This window comes from Bombus bifarius, unplaced genomic scaffold, assembly GCF_011952205.1.
Source record: "Bombus bifarius isolate JDL3187 unplaced genomic scaffold, Bbif_JDL3187 scf7180000007966, whole genome shotgun sequence".
Classification (NCBI taxonomy): Eukaryota; Metazoa; Arthropoda; class Insecta; order Hymenoptera; family Apidae; genus Bombus; species Bombus bifarius.
In genome coordinates this window covers 3,837,414-3,859,310 of record NW_022884352.1, presented here as the reverse complement: position 1 = coordinate 3,859,310, position 21,897 = coordinate 3,837,414, and the positions used below count along the sequence as shown (strand labels likewise).

The following is a 21,897-nucleotide window of genomic DNA, read 5'->3' as shown; positions in this document are numbered from 1 at the left end:
TTGTTTTTATTAATTTATTAAATTATTGTAAATGTAGAATATTTATAGAAATATTTTTGTTTTCGTGTTGTAAATTTCTATTTTTAGTCGAATGTTAGATTAGAAGTTTTTCGTTTGCCTGAAACATTTTCTTTGTCGATTTTATACTCTTATTCGATAAATAGAACAGTTTTTTTTCATACAAAGGTGAGAGGAGGTCATCCTTATACTATAAGGGTCATACAGATTTTATCAGGCGAGTATTGCAATATTGCATTTTATTAAAATTTGATTGTTCAATAATTTCGTTCAGGATTGTTCAGGAATTTTGCCAATCCAATATTATATTATTAGCAAACGTTTTACAAATTATTTAAAACAAATTACGTTTGTTAAATGCGATATAAAAAGCAATAGAATCGCATGGTATTATATTAAACTTTTGATAGAAAGTTAGTAATAAATTAGGTTTTTCCTAAACGTATAATGCATACAAGTCATTTTATATAAGAAATAAATTGTGATTGACGTTTTGTATTAGAGAAATTTCTGAAATATAATTAAGGGATATACTCTGAAATAACGTACAATATATTTTGTCGTTGTTGATATTTCATTAATTATAGTTAAACGAATATTAGAGTTGTAATTAATGAATATAATTTTATTCAGATTTCAGAATGCATTTTCTAATATACTCTTTGATAAACGTGTCAATTAATGAGTTATGTGCTTACATAAGAACGGAATTCACACAATTGAAAACTAATTAACAGTATTATCGGCCAGACGATGAAGTTTCATTCATACGGTTGTCAGTATTGAACTCGTATGAGATTTTACATTTATGAAGACAACACGAGTCATTTCCCTGTCATATTAATATTCGGTTTGAAGTATGCGTTAAATTGAAGAACTTGAAAGACTAAAAGACTAAATTCTTGTTTAAACGCTGCTATTAATTCTCATTGAGGAATTCTTTTGATTTATTATTATAAATGTACGATAGAAATTTTAATGTAGTTTAAAATTCATAATTTCATAACGTAAATACTCTCACCGTATAACTGTTGCATTCGATCTTGTGTGTAATATGGAATATAATTTACAGGAGAAATATTTTCAATAATTAAAAGCAAATATTATTCTTAATAACACTTTGTTACGTAATTCGAAACCCGAGAGATCACAGAATGGGACTTGGTTTACATCGTTTTTAACAAAATTTACCTTTACATTCTTGAAATATATTACAATATGCTATTTTATAATATATTATAAGTAGATGCATGAGTATTTCTAGAAATAGAAATGCAAATATTCGTACATTAATGTTAATGTCAGAAGCTTGTTTGAGATGTTAATTTCATTTTATTCTTGACGCAAGCGTGATTTATATTGTAGTCGCATCATGTTACGAAGTTATAGTGTGTAATTTCTAACTTCTAGAGCGACTGGAGTAGCAACTTTTGAACTAGAATGAGATTCACATTAATTTAGATTTTTAGTAATTGCTATAGATAAGTCATCTGATAGCAACAATGCAATAATAATATAAGGAAATAAGTAACTTTCAAGCCACGTGGCCTCATAGAAAACTGAAAGTCGATTCAGTTTTTAAGGATTCTGTTTTTTTTTTTCTTTAGAAATCCCCTGATTTGACTATAGTTCATATAAATAACAATAGAAACCTGGAAAATTTTCCGTGTCTTTACCATTTACCATGAATTCGAAATACATTTTCATTCAATACCATCTTCAACAGAGGTGACGATGAAACGAATGAAGTAACGAATTCTATCCCTTCGAATCGAAGTCACGAATAGTATTTTAACAGATGGAGAAAGTTACGATTAGAAGCTGACTGAAACATTCATTTAGAAACACGTAGACGGCGATACGTGTGTACTTACGTCGAATTTCCTACTGTTATTGATTTCTACGAGGTCCCACCAATGGAAGCGGGATCCCATTTCTCGACCCCCGAACTAAAAAGGGTATCACGGTTCTTGGCTGTGCAGGACTCATATGATGACCTTGAACCAGCTGTGCAGGGGTGTTTCGTCTTTAAAACTAGATCAAGAGGTCATCCGTACGATTCAAAATGCTTTTCCGTTGACTCCCCTATGAATCGATCTTGATTCAGCTTGTAACTATGATACTGTAAATACATTCGATATTTTTTGACCCGTAAGTCACAATCGATACGGTATGACTGTTAAAGGGACCAACGAGAAGTATCCCTATGTCTTGTCGAGTGTCCCAGTTTTCTCTAAGTCGATCTTCAATTTCTTCTACGGATATAAGTAAGGGAAAGATGTTATATACGGGTACGTCGTTTGTTACGAATAAAATTTCTACCTACAAAATGTATTGACAAAATTTCGTTGAGAATACCTTAGACATCCTGTATATGTATGCGTACATATATATATACACACCATATTGTTTAAAAGTAAAAGTTTCTGCAGAAATCAGCGAAGAAATTAATATTCATTTTCTTAGGATTTTATACATACAGAACCTTACATTATGTTACGGTGTATGTAGTGGTTGATACAACGTGTAAGCTAGAGTACAGCTTTGGAGTTACTTACTTTCACGTTTGACAAAAATTTGTGTAATATAATGAAAATAATTACTTAAGTCTTGATTTAAATTATTTGAATTATTTTTGTTCCAGGTGAAGTTATCACGACGAGACAACAATTCCATATTGAATTTCCCGAAGTGTTTTAATTACACACCTACAGAGTCATGGATCACAGTCACAATTCTGGATCAAATTACTTCTTTCATACTCCAAGCCGTCCACACATCCCAAGACCGGAAGATCCGAATGCAGAACTTCTTAGGGTATGAAGTGAAAGAAACTTTTATTATTCACACTTACCAATGTTGAATCACACAAGATCAATATGGATGTTTTAAATAATTTTACATGTTTACACATTACACACACAAAACAAGTAAAAACAAGATTTTTTAATGCAAGTTTCATTTAATATCCATTTCTACATAAATTTGAAACATTTTTGCAATACCTCAGTGAGGTACTAACGGATCCAAGGCGTTCAATTATAAAGTAAAGGATTTTGATTTTTATTCTATCACACTTGTACGTTTTCTTTCGTTACAGTTGGCCAATGCATACCAGCCGTCACTTATCAGACCCGATAATCCCAACGTAAGTCCACCAGGCACTAGTGCATCGTCCCCAAACAGTATGAACTCCCCACCCGGTTACAGTGCATCCCCAGAAGAATGTCACATGGATAAATTGATTACCACTTTAGCACAAGTCTGCAGCGGTAGTTTGAGTATATCGGGTATATCGGGTATATCGGGTATATCGGGTATATCGGGTATATCGGGTATATCGGGTATATCGGGTTCCCGCAGTATTAGATTCTTACAAGCTAACAATATATGCAAGGATTGTACTGAGATATTTTGCGGAAAGTGCTCTAGGCGTCAGCGTTTGGTAAATATATTTTGATCTATCAGCCTTCCTTAGACGGTTAACTTCTATGTGTAATCTTTAACTTAAGTTTATTCGTTATAGGTTTCTTATCGACGAATAAAATAAATTTTAAAAAGTAAAAATTTCAATAGTATCTGAGAAACTACCATAGAACTATGTTATATGCTAATGAAGTATCTTTTTCTTGTACACAGAATCTTCTGGACGCAGAGAACGGGGCCGAATGTGCTCCGCCGCAAAATGCACCGGCGGAGGTACTGAACCCCGCAGTCGTTAATCCAAATTTGTCTCTTTTACAAAGACCATTTTACTGCGATATTCATCATGGTCAACGATTATTTTGTCAGACTTGTTGCACACCTATTTGCACTGAGTGTGGATTCCAACTTCATCAGGACCACGCTACAATTGATTTCAAAAAAGTCATTGAAGAAACTTGCATTCAAGCGAACCAGGTACTGAAAGACGCTAAGCTTGGAGTTTCGGTCCTCACGGATGAATTAGATCATGTGCAAGTAAGTTATCCTTTGAGAAATTCATTTATCGCAGATATAATAAAATATGATAATGATAGTTTACATCGAGAATGTTTAATATTATTGTGTCGGTACCTTTTAGAAAAATTAAGCACAGCGAATTGACTGAAGTAATAACAGTTAATATTAGATATCTTAAATCAAGAATTATTGATACATTATCAATATCTATGTCGAAATATATAATTAGATACAATGTTTTTAGAAAAATTAAATATACAGAATAATGCTCCTATTAACCGTCCGCTTGCAATCTTATCTTTGACGTCATCTACTTACTGGGTTGTCTAAATCCATGCAGCTGTTCTTTTTTAGGATTTTGTTTTCAAAAATTTTTCAATATAAAAATTTCCGAATACTCTTCTAACCAGGTTTCCAGTATACTCTCCGATAGTTTCTACCGCTGCATGTTACTTCCATTCTTTTAAGGAGAGCAAAATTTAAACAAAAATATGGCGAAAATGAAAATTCACTTAAAATCACTGGTGGAAAGTAAACAAGTGTGCAGGTGGAGGGTTTTAATGTATTCGTAAAATGTTCGTGTCTACAATTTCTTTTGCAGGTAGCGGCAGAACTGTTAGATCAAAAAGCAAGACAAGCAGTTGCAGATTTGACGATGTGCACGAGAAGAATAGCTGCCGCTTTGGAGGCGAGAGAAAGAGAACTGATAGACAATATCGAGAAAGCCAGAATTGAAAAATATGCTGCGCTACAGGAAAGAGAGGATGGGATCAGAAACGGAATAATGCGACTAACTCGAGCTGTTAACAAACTTAAGGAAATGTTGGAGAACAAAGCTTATATTAACAATCCAATGAATCTAACAATTACCAAGGATATGGCTTCAGCTGAGGTATTGATTGATGAAATCAAATATCTAATATTTTTTAGTTTTTCGATATCTAGATAACTAACGAATCCTCCCAACATTCGTTATACGTAGTGAAACTAATAGTACTAAAAACTTTTCCACTACTATCATTTTATCGACATTGCTGGTTATCAAAAAATAGTACTGTAACTAAATATATTTAACAATTGTAACATCGTAGTTATTAGGTTACTCTATATGAAATGTTTCTTTAAAATCTGATATTAGTTGGTAGATATCACATGTTATCAATCTTCTGATATTCAATCGTGAATATATGGCACAAAACATTTTTCTACCTCTCTGATCCTGCGCTTGTGCATCATTTTCCAAAATCTAGATAGTATTTCGACAAATGTTTCCTCTCGTGGAATATTTTAATTCTAGAATTACCAATATTCATAAATTTACAGTCTAATGAAAAAGACGAACAGAATCATGCTGAAATTATCTTCCTCTGCATACACACGTTTTCTTTATACGTTCTATCTAAAATCTAATACAGATTTGATCGATTTGTTGTTTCATATGGCTTTTACATTATTCTTTTAGAGATATTGTGTCACTGCCTTAGTGAAAAAATTAGATTAATATTTAGTATAGGATGCTTATCGATATTGAATTATTTTTCATAATAATGTTAATATTAAAGGTCTCATAAAGGAATATAAAAATCACTATAACACCGTCTCGTAGATATCTGCTATAAAGATCAAATTTGAAATCGATTACTTTAACTTCCTAAATTTCAGCATTATAGTAATAAATTTTATATCTTTCCGTCACTTTAAGATGTATAAACACTCTACTAACGCATGATTTTTATCGAATACAGATTTTCCAAATCTATCAGAACTATCGATCCCTTCCATCTCATGATGAAAACTGGATCTCTTTCAATTCTACGGAGATGAATGTAGTGGGCGCTATAGCAAGTTTTGGAAGCATTATGGTGAATAATCCGGGACCTATAGGCGATCGACGACCTATAAGACACCATGAAAGTCCGCGTCGTATGCTCTTTGAATATAGATACTGTTTTTTATCAGTTTCACCAATTGGAGGAAGAGCAATTGCTTTAAGTGATTCGCCCATCGTAGTACATCGAGGCCATGATGTGCCAGTGAAAGCCTCAAAAATAATTGGAAACACTGGTGATGCTGATGACAATCTGTGCCGACCATGGGGCGTAGCATGTGATGGAGAAGGACATATAGTCGTTGCAGATAGGTCAAACAATCGTATTCAAATATATCAACAAGATGGTTCCTTTTTAAGAAGATTTGGTGAATATGGTACCGGACCAGGACACTTTGATCGCCCGGCTGGCGTAGCCGTCGATGCACGTCGCCGTATAATTGTAGCTGACAAAGATAATCATCGTATACAGGTAATTCAAACTATTCTCAAATATAATAAAAATAAGCAGTGAGAGAATAGCGAGTTTGAAAGTATTTGAACCCTTGCTTATCTTTAGTACGATATCGCTTAATTACAGAAATCCAACTAAACAAACCTGTAATGATCCCGTCACATGCCACTATTATAGCGAAATGTGAGAAACAACTTTCAGAAGCAAGTATAACAAATTTGTTAGCCATATGAAGTACTGTCAACAGTTTGTTAATTAACATGATTTCATTTGTTGTATCATTCAATCTTATTATTTTTTATATCGATATTACAGAAATCTTTTTTTTTTTTTTTTTTCATGACAAGAGTCGTTATGATTAATTCAAATAGGAAAGCATAATAATTATAAGCATAATAATTAAAAATAAGCGATCGAAGCACTTGTTAATAGAATAGGTAGAAAATCGATAAATTTAAATTTGCTAGGGTTAAAGAAGAATGATTCGTATTTTCGTCAATTTTTAGATTTTGACGATGGATGGCCAATTTCTTCTATGTTTCGGCGAAAAAGGCAGCCGCTGTGGTCAATTCAATTATCCATGGGATGTGGCTGTGAACGGCGAATGCCAGATAGCCGTGTCCGATACTAGAAATCATCGCGTCCAGTTATTCAGTCCTGAGGGCACTTTCCTACGAAAATACGGCTTCGAAACCTCGCCGAATATGTGGAAGCATTTTGATTCACCGCGTGGCGTTGCTTTCAATCCCCAAGGCAAGGTCGTTACCACTGATTTCAATAATCACAGACTAGTGGTTATCGATGCTGATTTCGTAAACGCCAACATTTTCGAGTGCAAGGTCGCTGGTGGCAACAAACAGTTTCTGAGACCACAAGGTCTGGCGATCGACGATGAAGGAAACATTATCGTAGCTGACTCTAGAAACCATCGAATACAGATATTCGACAGGTCTGGTATGTTGATAAGACGATATGGCAGCTACGGTAAGAGCGATGAAGAAATGGACAGACCATCGGGAATATCTTTATGCCTCGACGGTAAAATCGCCGTCGTGGATTTTGGTAACAATCGTCTCCTTCTTATTTAAACGATCAATCGGTTGTAGGAATAAGAGAGGGGATGGCGGGAAGAAGGTGGCAGTAAAAATAAGATTTTATATATGGGGGCTAAAGAAAAAAGAAAAAAAAATTACGCGACAATTGCGAACACAAAATCTGTTTGATATTTTAGAAGCAAGCGTGTAACGCTTTAGTCAGACAAATTATTAGAGACATATTTTCTTACTAATTATATATTTTATGAAAATCCGTATAGATTCTTTTCGAACTTCGGATTGTCTATGTGCCAAATACACAAGTACAAAAAAAAGAAACTTTCAGAACTTTTCGTTCTGAAATCATATCGCTATGGATGTTCTCATCTGTGGCGACTAAACACAACGTGGAAATAACGTTTCTCTATAGATGTTCCGTTTGGAGAGGAATATTATTTTTACGTTATTACGTACTTAACGTTATCTGTAAATTCATGGATAGTAACAGAAAACGAAAAATTACAATAACTAATGAGTATGGTTATGGCAATAATTTTTTTGCAATAAAGAATATTAGAAAATTTTTATAAATTAAAAATTTTTCGTGTGATATAAAATGCTGGCCATTGGGAATTGGAAGTTTTTTGTTTTATAAACGGTAGAATTGTTTTATTTATTTCTTTGCTACCCACTAACGAATTTTAGTAAAAATTTAAAAGATTGTTCGTCTGTTTTTTCGGTGAATATATTTATTAAATCGGATCGCAAGTTTGAGAGTAGCACAATACAAGTGATATAAATATATATATATATAAAGAAAATAGTTGTCATTTCCCATGAAAATGTAACTATTTTCTCTGGTATAGTAGATATTTCGTAACAAAGATACCGAAATTCTACTTCTATAGCTTGCATTAGCTTTACTTTCAAAATTTGTCGCCATCCATAGTAGATGTTTTTTTGAAAGAAAAAATCATTATTAAATAATGATAGAGTAGAATGCTGAATTGACCAGCTATCAAAATTCAGGATATTATTTAAATTAGTGATAACCGTCTCATGTTAATTACGCAAAGAGATATAAATACAATTTATGAAGGATCTTTGTGATTAAAAGAATGCGTTTATCGGTGTGTGTATAATTAAGGTGAAATAACGGAATGCAGCAAGGTAAAAGTTAGATATATACAGTCGATGGTATGGACAGAATTACAAAGGAAGTATTTACATAAAGAAAGAATGAGAATACGTCGTCTCTTAACGATACCACAGTTGGCAAAGAAATACAAAAAATCAATGTCGTAGTAATATTTCGGACATATCATACATCGAAGACATTTTTTGTACTAGCATCATTGTACTAGTATCTATAGACTAGTAATGATTATCATTATTTTGTTCATGTTTATTGTTAGCACATGATTAATTTCATCTACCATTCTCATCGACTTTTTCCTTTCGCAATCACATTCGTGACTAGTAACATCGTTACCTATTATCTTAATTATCCGAATTGATATCACAACAATTGGGAAAAAGTTAATGCAAAACGGTGTTTGCTGTAAAATATGAATTCTATACGATGTATAAGAATTCAATGCATCGCTAGTCAGTCTTAAATGAATGTGAGAACATTTAATTTAGTTTGCCGTCAATGAAACTCACGAAGGCACTTGCACTCTGTAAGACTGAAATAAGACTGACTTAATAGATGTGAAATTTTGTTCCTAGTTCGTTTCTTCCTTATACAGAGACTTAAAAGAAGAATTTGTTTGAATATTTATTTTGATGTATTCGCAACTACAGTTGACGAATTTTTAAGTAGAATAATTTAATTGGCCTATACGTACTATGTCAAATTTTATTTATATTTTTTCTCGTTTTCTTCCTTTTTTTTGGGGTAAGATGGTGATATATTTACCAAATAACCGACTTATATTGGCGCAATAGTTTACACAGTCAGCAATCAATTAAATATTAGTTCTAGGAACTCATGTTCAAAGGATATATGATCTCAATTGCATTGTGTAGAAATGTCTTCACAAAACCGAACTACTTAAAAAATGGAAGGAAGGGAGAAACATTAAGAAGGATAAAGACTATTTTAACAAATCGCTACGCTAAACATGTTCAAAAACAGCAATTCAACGTTAATACTGTCGAAGAGGTCTCTACACACGAAATATGATTTATCGGAAGAAGTTTTTACAAAAGATAATTTCTTCATATTAAAGGACCTCTAGCGTTAGAGTATATAGCAATAATGTTGTCCCTGGTATAGAACAATTTTATTAGCAAAATATTCTTATGTAATGCATGTGTTAAGACACAAAGATTAAGCTAAATTTTAAATATGTACCATCCTGCTCAATTACTACGTACATTTAACTAATCAGGGACAGTTACAACACAAAATATTTTCGATTTAGTATTTCTCAAAAGAGACACGATATAATATGATTTCTAGCATGAGAGCAAAGCCAGGGAATGATTGTCCAGCATTGCACGTCCATTTAAAAAAATTCATGGATAAGTTTGATCTTCTATAAGATATTTGATGAACGAAAATGTTTTGTTTTAGTTTCTTATACTACAACGGAATGATGCTGATACGAATTCAATATTGTATACACAGTGCACTATAATACGTATGTATAAAACTATATTCGGTAAACAGAAAATGTAATAAATATATACCAGATATATATATATATACGTATACATTTATATATGTATATATGTATATATATATATACCTGGTATATATACTAAACAACGTAAAAGTATTGCAAATCTTGCATACAAGATAGTTTACGAATGCTATGATATTATCCAGGAAACGAGATTTCTGTGACAAGAAGAAAAAAGAAATTAATTGATTCTTGTTATTTTTTTAGACTGCTGAACGTTTTACGGGCAGTTTGCTGTCAAAATTTGAACATGTTGTATGCCCGATATGCGATAAAAAGTTGATATTTGTGTGAGGCAAATGCAGACATGAGATATATGATCGTGTTAAAGAAAATAATAATCAAAATTAAACAAAAATTATGAACACAGATCGAAAATTTTTTCGAAAATTTATAAAAAATTCCGTATGTCTGCGAAAAGTTTTTTACGACATAGATGATGTTTGGAAACAGATAAGCTGTTTCTTTTTAACAATCTATTGCACGTTGCGAGGTAGCGTAATAACAAAAAAAAGATAAAAAAGCAGTAGAAAAAGAAAAAAAATTAAAAGAAAAAATTGTTATGCTTAATCATTTTCTAGTATAGTTCTATCATTTAAAAGCTGATGTACTTGTTATAAATTTGTTATGCTCGTTAAAAATGCACGCCATGCATTTTAACAAATTTATAATGTACTAATTGATTTACATGCATCTTTGCATAACTAAGAGGTGTAATCACCTTCTAATAATCGTTGACTAACACGCAATAATCCAATTTCAGTCCCATTTTTTTTTTTTTGATAAGAAAAGATGAAAATTGGAGAATGCGTGTGCGATTTATTATTTTAATTTTTTCATTTTTAAGAAAATGAACTAGTGCTCTCTTCAAGAAATATCAGAGAGGACTTAATAATATTTAAAGATAATTAGTTACTTAAGTTAAAAATCGAGAGCAAGAAAGTTGCTCTTCGAAATGTTTGAAATTAACCCTTTCGCTGCGAAGGACCTGCATATACGAATTTGTGAAAATTCTAAGTGTGTATTTCGCATGATATAACATTTTTTGCCTTTTTTGTATTAAAATATTTTTAATTCCAAGGATACTGTAGCAAAAGGGTTAATACAGTGTTAACAAAATGGAATTATGTCCAAGCGACATAGTTTACATTTAATTTTTCAATTTTTTATAACAATAATTATATTTACGAATGTGTGATATGATGTAAACTTTCAGTTTTACGAATACCCCCATTAAAATTTTTCAAATTTTAATACCACTTGTAAAATTCTCTTCCCTCCCTCCAATTAATATTTCAGGTTTTGAATATAATCAGTCACATAATTTTTTAAATGTATCACAGCTATATTTATGATAAATTTTCGACTCGTTTCATTTTCTTACTCAAATTTCGTTTCCTTTGAATTACGTTCGTTTTCAGAACGAATTTCAGATAAAACAATATAACGCAATTGATATTCACGTATTTATTTTAGTGTTCGTTTCGTTGAACAAAAAGAAGAAACATCATTGTCAGCGTCAATTAAAAACGTAGGATATAGAATAAATAATAAGGATAAAGTAATAAATAACGAATAAGGATTAGTACGTTTAAAAGAAGTCAATAAAAAATAACATGCAGCATTGTATGCTTTTGTATCTGACCTATAACCTTATATTCATATTCTTTTTGATAGTTTTAACTACAAGTCAAAAAGGTAAATACGATAGATCACGAATACCTCCTTAAAAACGAACGATAAACGAATAAAGATGGGTGCTATTTTCGAACAAGATAGAATTATGAGACACATAATATTATCAGATGGAAATATTTATTCATTGTTCATTGTAGCACGTAATGCAATCCTTACGGATTTAATGAGATGCAAACTAACGCAAAAGGGAATGGAATATAGAGGAACAATAGCCAAAACTTCCGGTGGCATTCGATGCCAATCTTGGTACGCAGAAGAACCAATACACGAGGTAGCTTTTATCTAAACTAAATTATTAATTTGAAATTGATGATAATTTCAAAGAAATATTTTTCTATCTAAGCCTTTTATCTTTTTTTTTTTATTGAAAATTCATAGATACTGGAATATCCGTGAAAACCGAGATAAATTAGAAAAATCATTACGAAAGTATTAAAAACCTTCAAAACTATTTTATTTACTTATATTATTTTTTTCTTTTTAATTTTTCTCTTTCTTTTATATTCATTACGATAATCAATCGTATCGACGTAAACAATTTTCATATTCGTTAATGTTACTAATTACTGTGGTTGCCACTACAATACCATTTTATGTAGGGCTTGTAAGTGTTTTCATAAATCATTCGGGTCGTAGACAAACTCTTGAAATTAAAAAATTTTTAAATTTTGAATTATCGATTATTCCTTCGAGAATCTGAGTCAATTGGCAAATTTCACACGAGATCTACCAATTACGTAATACGTACTTATGAACTTAAACTGTAATAACTGTTTATATTAATAATAAATTTGGCACTTTTATCAGAGATCCTAGAGAGATTTTCATAATATTTGATGTCAGGTTAGTAAAGATATAAGCGACGAAGATTTTCCCGAAAGGTCGATAAAAATTGCGAAAAATTACTGCAGAAACCCAACGAGTGACAATAGAGGGCCATGGTGTTATACTTTGGAACCTTCGCTTATAGACGACGAATGTGACGTACCACTTTGTAATTTTGGAGGTAATATAATAAAAGTGAAACTTACAATGTTACAAAATTTGAGATAAGTAAATTTGTAACTTGCCTACTTTATTAAGTAACAGAATATTGTGTAAAAGATTATATAAATAATTTGATCGAAAATATTTCATTAGGAAAATTGAGAAAGTTCATAATTATCGATAAAGGTAGGTTTCAATGGAATAGAATCGCAGTAAAATGCAATTTTCTTTCGAAATCACGTTTCTTTTGAAAAATATTTACAATAATAATTATAATTATGTATAAACGAGTAGAATGCAAACTGTCGGGACCAGGAGCTGAATATGGAGGGACTAAAGAAATCGCAACGTCCGCAAGTAAATGTAAATCATGGCACAAACGATACGAGCTTGAAGGTTCGAAGGTGAATAAAATAAACCTTAATGCGATACTGAGCGAATAGAATTTCAAGAAATTTTTGTTGTTTGCCTTCGACAATGTAACATTGTCTTATAGAGTCAAAAGTTCAGAGATCAGGACTTTCCTGATCGATCACGTAGGGAGGCAGAAAATTTCTGCAGAAATCCGTCAGGTGACGTCGGAGGGCCATGGTGTTACGTCGAAGAAGATTTCGAATATGTTCGGAAGCAGTATTGCGATGTTCCATTTTGCGACGATAGAGGTTTCACATGATTTTGTATTTATCCCATGGATTCTATCCACATGATCTTCTTCTTCTTACTATTATTTTGTTATTACATTTCTTAGATTGCGTAGCATTTACGAAGAATTCGTCTAATTATGCTATACTCACAAAATTACACGCACCCAGTGGCAACACTTCGTTTTGGGTCAAATTGTGGAATCCAGATGACGAGAAAAAGGTATACACATCTATTTATTTATTTTCAATGCTCGATTATCCCAATGTATATGTATACCATTAAAACTTTGTATGTCTTTATATATTCTTTCAGGAGAAAGAATAGAACATAAAAGATAAAATAAATATAGATAAAAGATCAACGCATATATAATTTCTATAGATAGGGAATATCGATGGAGAATTATTTTAAGGTTTAAATCTTAGTTACTTTTCTTCTTTGTGGCAAAAAAACTCCTTAGTTTAACAGAATAATGCATACGTACAGGGGCAAGCTGGTATATTGCTTAGTCTTTTACCGATTCCCGCTTCCGCTGAAACAATAGCAGATATATGGACTGCAGGAGTTGAACTGGTGTTCGGAAATTCTGGCAGCCGTCAAACATTTCCAGCAGATGATGTTCGTAACAATACGATGTTTTAACTTTTCTATATTCCTAATTACGTGGTACAATCTATAGAGTATGAATATTCATGCCTTTTCCTACAGGGAAATTTATAAGTGAAGAAAATAAAATACGATATGATATTTAAGAAAATATACATATAGAGTATCCGAAATAAGAGTACTTAGAGTTAAATAAAAAGTTGAAATTTTTGTGATTTAAACGAGAAGCTAAAGATTTGCAATATGCAAGATTTAATGAAACAATATATTTCTTTTTTCTCCGATCAGGAAGGAGAAAACGCTGAAAATACTCCTGAAATTTTGGTCGGTTCAAAGTGGACGGGAATATGGATAACATGGGGTGGTGGTTTCATTTCCGCTGGTATCGAGGGAGCAATGAAACCTTTAGTGATGCAGGAATATAAGAAAAAACATGGAATTACAAGCTTGTACCCAGAAACATTTCTGTATTATGGAATTCGAGGGACGAACGTTTTGTGGAGCACCGCGTTCTGTCACATTCGTACGTTTTCGATAAATCGAAGTCAGTAGAATACGAAGAAAATGTTATTGTTAAATATGGTTAAAGCGCAGCCTAAAATTTCTAAAATTTAAGCCTCATATATATTGGCCAGAGAATTATCTAAATCTTAACTACAGTAAATACTAAATCGTTTTATATAACTATATGTAATAATAGCTATGTACTAAAATTTTCAGATTGCGAGACGCATACGACTTTCGGCATTGATTTTTCGAAAGTTTGGGCCATGCAAAAAAATAACGATACGATCGATGTTCGGCTTTTCGTTCGTGCGAGCCAAAATATCCAAATACGTTTGTATCAAACTCCATCGATAGAATATCCCTCTGTGACGGTAAATATCCTAATATTCGAGTCTTGACAGATCGTTTTTTAAATTACCGTACGATATAATATAGGTAATAATAAGCAAAGACGTTACGACACTAACGTATCAAGAATTCGAAGAATCGTCCAAACATTATTTAAAAGAGATCTCCACCTCAGGCTTGCTCGATTTTTGGTCATGGAGGGAGTTCAGCATCAGGTTGACGATTTCGTATATTACAATCGAATTATTACATTCGTCCATTTCGCTACTTTAGTACTTTATTGCTCTCTTTTACGTTGTAGCATTTTTGGCGGACATTTACGCGTGTATTCACATAAGCAGAGAGGTGCTATCGAATTATTGTACATGAACGAAATCTTTTTTGCTAGTTTGAGGTGGTTTAGCATTGGAAGCGAAAAGACAATAGCGCAATGGACGCTATTTTGTTCTCCGGAAGGTAACATTCCTCGATTTAAATCTTCGTGTTACGCGTATTTATCGTCAGATGTGCGTAAATTAAATTTCATAGTAGAATGCAATTATACTGAAGAAAATATACTCGATAAATGATTATACGTCGATACGAAAGACGATTATAGGAAACTTACGTTTAAATAGAATCAGATGCGGTAGAAGATGCTTGGCCACCAAATTGTTTGTCCGATATAGGAGATTTTCAATTCAAAGGTACACAATGGACAAGCATTAAAGAAATTCCATGTATTCCATGGATATCGAAAGAAGTAAGAAATATACTTAGGAAAAGGTTATTAATATATCAAACTAAAGATGTTAATTAAAAGATAAATGATTTTGACATGATTCAGACACTTGATCTTTCAGACAGTACATACTTACATAACGCGTGCAATCATAGTAGATATGTAAATCTGTATTACAGTGAACAACGATAATTGTTGCAATTACTGTAATAATTACTGTAAACATGAAATTTTTCATTTTGATATATAAGATCCCAGCAGAGAACAAAGATGACAATAATTTTATCGACGGATCTGCTTTGAAGGCACTTAATAAATGTAGAAATCCCACTCGCGACTCCAATGGTCCCTATTGTTACGCATACGTCCCTTGGGAGAGTGTAACGATTTCAAAACGATATTGCTCCATTCGAAAATGTAGATCGTCAGGTAATTAATGATTCTATTTAGGTGTTAATTAAAATTTCGTCCCGATAAATACAATTTTTGTACTTAAATACAGTAAAGCTCCATTCGTCTGAATTTGTCAGACAGGATAAATGGTTTATGTAGAAACTCGTCAACTTTCCTCGCTACTTATTTTCGTTCATAGTTTCTCGTTCGTATAACGAAAGCTCCTAATCGGGAGGTCACGCACAGACAAGCGAATTCAATCAGCAAAAGTTCAGTTAATCGGGCGTTACCTAAAATTTCGTTGCAATAAGTGGAGTTGAGTAGTACAGCGACGTAGTTCTACCGTACATTAAAACAAGTACAAAACAAAGACGATTAACTCTCCTTTGCAGAATGTCGAATGGCAGGTACGGCGAACGATTACATGGGAACACTTTCGAAAACACGTTCAGGACGTGATTGTGACAAATGGCCAGTCAGACCCAAATTACCAGCGATGGCCCAAAATGCGTCTCGAGCAAATACTACTAAATCGACTCGCGTCAGATCTGCAAAAATTGGAGCAAATGTAGCAGTTCCCAAAACCAGTTTGACAGTCGGTAGAGAATATTTCAATGATAGCGTCTTTCCAGAAGGAAGTGCCAAGAATGCCAGTAATTATTGCAGAAATCCATCGCGTAATATCGCCGGCACTTGGTGTTATACCAAGGATCCTTTGGTGCCCCATGATCTATGCAACGTTAGAGATTGTGGGAAACCAGGTAAATATTGCCGCATTATTTTCTCCAATATTTTATTCACAAATTTTATTTTCCATATTTTATTCAAGATCTTCCGTATGAAATAGTTTCCTCAGTGAATTTGCACTTGGAACCTCCTTGTTTATTAGCTAAAACGTAATAATAGTAAAGCGCGTTCTAGCATGATGGTAAAAGACATTCCAATATTTTTGTTATTTATTTAAAAAGTAATGATTCTCTTCTTGGGATGCAATTAAAGTATACTAATATAAAATCTAATTCTAATTAATCACAATGAAAATTATAATTAATCGTCGTTTTTACAGAGGAGTACACGTTCCTTGCCGTGGGAGATGGCCTAGATAGGCGTATATACGTTTTACCCGAATATCGTTCGGAAGGTTTACACTTTTCTGTGAAAGCTTGGGAACCGGATAATCCAGATTCTGTCGTGTTTGTCTTTTTAGCCGATGATGGATTAAAATCGCGTTACATCCTCAAAATAGGAACGTCGAACAACGAAAAAGTACTTCTCTTTTACGAATCGGAAACTACAGGTAATTAGCGAATATATTCTGTCGGAATACTTGTTTGTTTCCCAGTGATCGAATTTAGAGTCGGCAATTTCAAACTTGCAAATGTTAATATAATAATTTATAGTTTATTTTTATCTTTCACCATCATTGACCGTTATCTGTCAATCAGGAGATCCTTTAGAAGTTGATAAATATGTCTGCATGTTTAAAGAAACTAAAGAACTTCGATTAATCAAATTATCAACTGAAAATCATTAAAACATTGGTAGCCCGACGAGTTAACTAGTCTTTCGCAGCTAACAGGTTAACGCGGGAACCGGTTAAAGGAAAACTGGATAAGAGGAAGTTTTAATTAATTTGTTCTATTATTGAACGTATAATTAATATCTTTAAAGCACGGCATTGTAATTTCAAGTTCGGTGTATTCCCATCCTACTTCTTCTTCTAATATTTCTAAGAACAACTTGTTATAATTATTTCGCTTTTTAACCGAAGTCTGTTTAATTACAGAAATTTCCTTAGTCAAGAGGAAAACTCTGCCACATTTGCTTTATGTAGGAAAATGGAGCAGCTTTATCATCCGTATACCACGCGGACAATTATTGCTTTATTACGAAGACGATCCTACACCATTGTTCGAATGGACTCATCCCGATCCTCCCAATGCTTTTCTACCAATGTATTATTATTATGGCAGCGAACAGTCAAAAGCTGTTGGCTTCGCGTTCGAACGTGGATCAAGTACGTTCACAATTAAAGAAACGAACTAAATATTATAATTTCGCATAAGTCCATGAAAATCTGCAGTCTATTAATCACTATTAATGTTAGTAATGTCCTCGAGAAATATAGGGGTGAATGTTTAATATCGGTACATAGAAATGTTTAATGTTTTACATGAATATCCTTTCATATTTTAATCTAGATACAAGTATCAAGTTAAAATGAATATAAATGATTTTTGATACAAATAGATTGTCATATAGAAAACACGAGAACTGATAAATACACCAGAATCCTATCGTTATCAACATGGATTGACGAAGAAATATTGCTTCCTCAACAAGTGACTCTTCATCTTCGAGGGGAAGGTGCAGTTCATTTCCCTTTCTACCTGATGCCCGAGACTCCAGGGTAAATGTAATAAATTTTCTCACCTGTTTTCAATTTCTCAATCTCTAAATTTCGCATGTATAATTTCGGTAATATATATAATACTGTAATACATTAATCAAATTATTGTTATATTGGCAATCTTACATATTATAAATTCTTCTTTTTTTTTTAATTCTTTCCTCAAAAGTTCTTAAAAGCCCGAACATCTCTTGCAGATGAATATTCAGTTTTCATGCAGCAGGCTGCATTACTATCCCAAAATTGTACTCTCGACTTTCTGTAAGTTACACGCAAAGATCTATCGTTACCCAACGACGTTAAATTCTTGTGATATACTCATTTTAATAAACACCAGAGCTTCCACTAAACGTAATTTACTGATATATACTATTTTAATAGATATTTTATGCTCAAGCTTAATGACCCAGATCGTTGGATATTATTCGCAAAAACTACGTACCCTACAGTGACGGTTTTCCACAAACAAAAATCGCGCGTACCTTTATTCACAACGAATTCATGGACTAATATTACAATAAGGTAAAAAATGGTATAAATTTTTACTTGGTAAATATAATTCGATATTATGCACTAAAGATAGAAACCTTTATGATCCGCAGTAGGATCAACGATTCAGAAAGTTTTGTTGAGTGACATTTACTTTTTAAAATTCGCAGATGGTCTGCAAATACGATGAACATCTACTCCAACGCCACAAATGTGTTTCATTATCAGCATACCAGTCTTCTCATATTCTACTTCTTTTCCGTCGGCGTCGGTGCCAACAGCTGGGTTACTTGGTCTGTCAATTGCGTTCCAACGGGTAGAAACACATGCCCTTGTATTCTGTTATTAAATATCTAGGAAGATTTAGGAAGAAAATTAGATTTTGTAAAACATTATTAATAAAATTAAATTTCTTCCTTGAAAGATATAGAAGGACCACCAGTTGATGGAGGTTGGTCAGAATGGGGACCATGGGCATGCAGCGTGAGCTGCAATGGTGGTACAGGAATTCGAAAACGACGTTGCGACTCGCCAACGCCTAACATCAGAGGAGAACCGTGTGTAGGACCGAGTATAATGACTGGACGTTGCAACGAAATTCTTTGTGGCGATATAACCGAAGGTAACTTTAAAAATTCTAGTTCCATTCGAGAACTATGAATTTCCACGCGGTATACATATTGTCATTTATTGGAACCAGCTGCAAATAAATTTATCTTCGATTTGTCAGAAGAAATTATCGCATGTACGTATATTAAAATTAAAAATGAAAATTTTGTAAAATTAGAAATTATATAAAGATATAATCAAGTCCTTCTACTTTCTTCAATTTCCATAAGTGCATGAATATCCTCGGTCTAACAATCGTATTAAGATTAGATATAAAAATATCAGAATGAAACTTGATATCATCTCTGCAAAAATAATACGTAAACTATTTTGCTCGCAGATACGATAAAATTGATAAATCGAAGAATTAGAATGAACCACACAGCCCTTACTGCCAAAGAACATCGTTCTATCACAATTAAATCCGACTCGGATATCGTGCAATTAATTACTAAGGAATCTCCTCGTTCCGAATTACAATGGTCCTTAAATGGTGTCTTTGTGGAGATAGAGCCCGAAAGATTGGAGTTAAAAGATTACAGTATTGGTAAAATATAATTTCTCATGGTTTTTATTGAAATCACGCTGTCACCGAGAATCTCTTGTTCAGAGATAATTAACAATTATTTATTTAGAGATAATGGAAGCGGTTCTAAATGATTCTGGCGTTTATGCGATGACACTACGTCGAATCGATGGAACGTATTCGATTATCAAAGTGGTCACCTTGGCAGTGATTCCAGCAGAGGAAACTATGCAAATAAGGGAAACTCTAGACACAACCATACAATGCCATTGTGCAATCCTAGGACACATTTATTCGGAGCTTGAAGTGTCTTGGTTAGTACGCAATAAAACGTGGAAGAATTATGGCATCACGCTTCCAATGGCAGCCGATGTTGAACACATTACAAAAGTTAATAAAACGCATAACGGGATGTGGCAATGTGTCGTGAAGCAAAATGACTTAAATTTTGTATGGATAACAAATATGATATATATCAGAGGTAATTGTTATTTTTAATTTTACCTATATTTTTCATATTTTTATTCTGCTACGTCTAAATCATTCTACTGGTATCAATCATAAGCTGTGCAGCAAATATTTCTGAATATTTTGTATAAAAAGTATACAGTTAGCACTTGTATTTTGCATAACTTGTATTCTTAATTGGTAATAGGTATATGTATGTATTATAATTTACGTTGTGCTTTGATCTTTCATCAGAGAATATTATTATAACGAGAATATAATGTGCATCACTGATACACTATCTTCAAGGAAACATTCTTCACTAAAAGAATAACATTTTAATGAGAGGGTATTCGGACAGTAGTAAGTGACTAATAAATCATAGTATAATAAAAGTTCTCTGTTCCCATGATAAGATAATTACCATCAATTACCTCAGACATGATAAATTCTTCCGATATAAATCTTGACAAATGTAAAATAGATCTTATACTGTAACGATACAGAAAAATAATTAAAGTTCGATGTTCATCTGTAATTAATATCTGTAACAAATACGAAATGAAAAGAACATAGAAAATTCCAAATGAATTTAGAATAGAATATAGAATAGAAAATATTATTTTATGTAAAATCATCTACTTTTTTGATATATGCACAGTTTACTGAACGAGTCTTGGTAGAAACTTGTGGGAACCGGAAAAACCGGTAACAGTGTAGGTAACATTACATTCAAGATCTTCTAGGGATGTTATTATTTGAAAATTTTCCCTAAGTGAATTTCACACGGTTGTTTACTCGCGTTCAATATTTCTCGTAGACTTTAAAGCTTTCCTATCTGAATGTTTTGTCAAAACACAATATTTCTATCAAATTTATCCACTTATGATAATACAGCGAACTACCTTTGTAGTAGATGTAATAGCGGAGCCAGTTTTAAATTTGATACAGTTTTTTGAATAAAGATATTTTGATTTTACGATATTTACTTTATATTAGCTGAATTCGCTTATTTTAAAGTTCATTTTTAAGTTCTAGGACCTCCAAATTGGCGTACGCATTTGATGGAAGATCAGGCAACGCGTTTCTTTTTTGGTTGGTTGCCAAATGAAGATTACGTCGGTGTTTTCGTATTGGTTCTTTTTCTGATTTTAGTCGCAGCTATAATCGCAGGATCTTATTATTACATAACGTATGTGCAGTAATTATTTTCACTATCCAATGTATTATTTTTCTTAATGTACAATTGTCTTATATTTTTCAAGCCATAATTTGATGGTTAAAAACTTAAATGAACAAATATATCTTGCAATTAGAATTCGAGAAACTGCGAAACACATATTTGACCTGAGAAATATAACCAGAAGTCCAAGAGGCACACAATATGAACCACTGACGGACGAAATGACTACCGAAGATCAAGCGATCACTGACGATCAAATAACTACCGACGACCAAGCGACTATTGAAGATGAAGTTACTGAAGACCAAACGACTACCGAAGATCAAGGAACTCCCAAACATCAAGCGGCAACCAACGATTAA

General features: G+C 32.7%; 2 protein-coding genes across 2 annotated transcripts; both read left to right on the top strand.

The window, feature by feature from the left end:
• The first annotated feature begins 2,736 nt into the window (after positions 1-2,736).
• On the top strand, positions 2,737-7,615 carry LOC117207376 (E3 ubiquitin-protein ligase TRIM71-like). Its single transcript, XM_033447547.1, has 6 exons — positions 2,737-2,835; positions 3,119-3,463; positions 3,658-3,978; positions 4,562-4,852; positions 5,706-6,260; positions 6,749-7,615. The coding sequence occupies exons 1-6, from the start codon at positions 2,737-2,739 to the stop codon at positions 7,328-7,330; spliced, it is 2,193 nt and encodes a 730-aa protein (XP_033303438.1). The 3' UTR covers positions 7,331-7,615.
• Positions 7,616-11,719: 4,104 nt separating this feature from the next.
• On the top strand, positions 11,720-21,897 carry LOC117206838. Its single transcript, XM_033446536.1, has 23 exons — positions 11,720-11,935; positions 12,508-12,670; positions 12,946-13,055; positions 13,148-13,313; positions 13,400-13,515; positions 13,783-13,914; positions 14,191-14,425; positions 14,623-14,780; positions 14,845-14,972; positions 15,059-15,318; positions 15,375-15,499; positions 15,730-15,907; positions 16,264-16,632; positions 16,938-17,168; positions 17,658-17,888; positions 18,122-18,281; positions 18,663-18,803; positions 18,941-19,086; positions 19,213-19,392; positions 19,720-19,926; positions 20,015-20,386; positions 21,385-21,544; positions 21,669-21,897. The coding sequence occupies exons 1-23, from the start codon at positions 11,720-11,722 to the stop codon at positions 21,895-21,897; spliced, it is 4,413 nt and encodes a 1,470-aa protein (XP_033302427.1).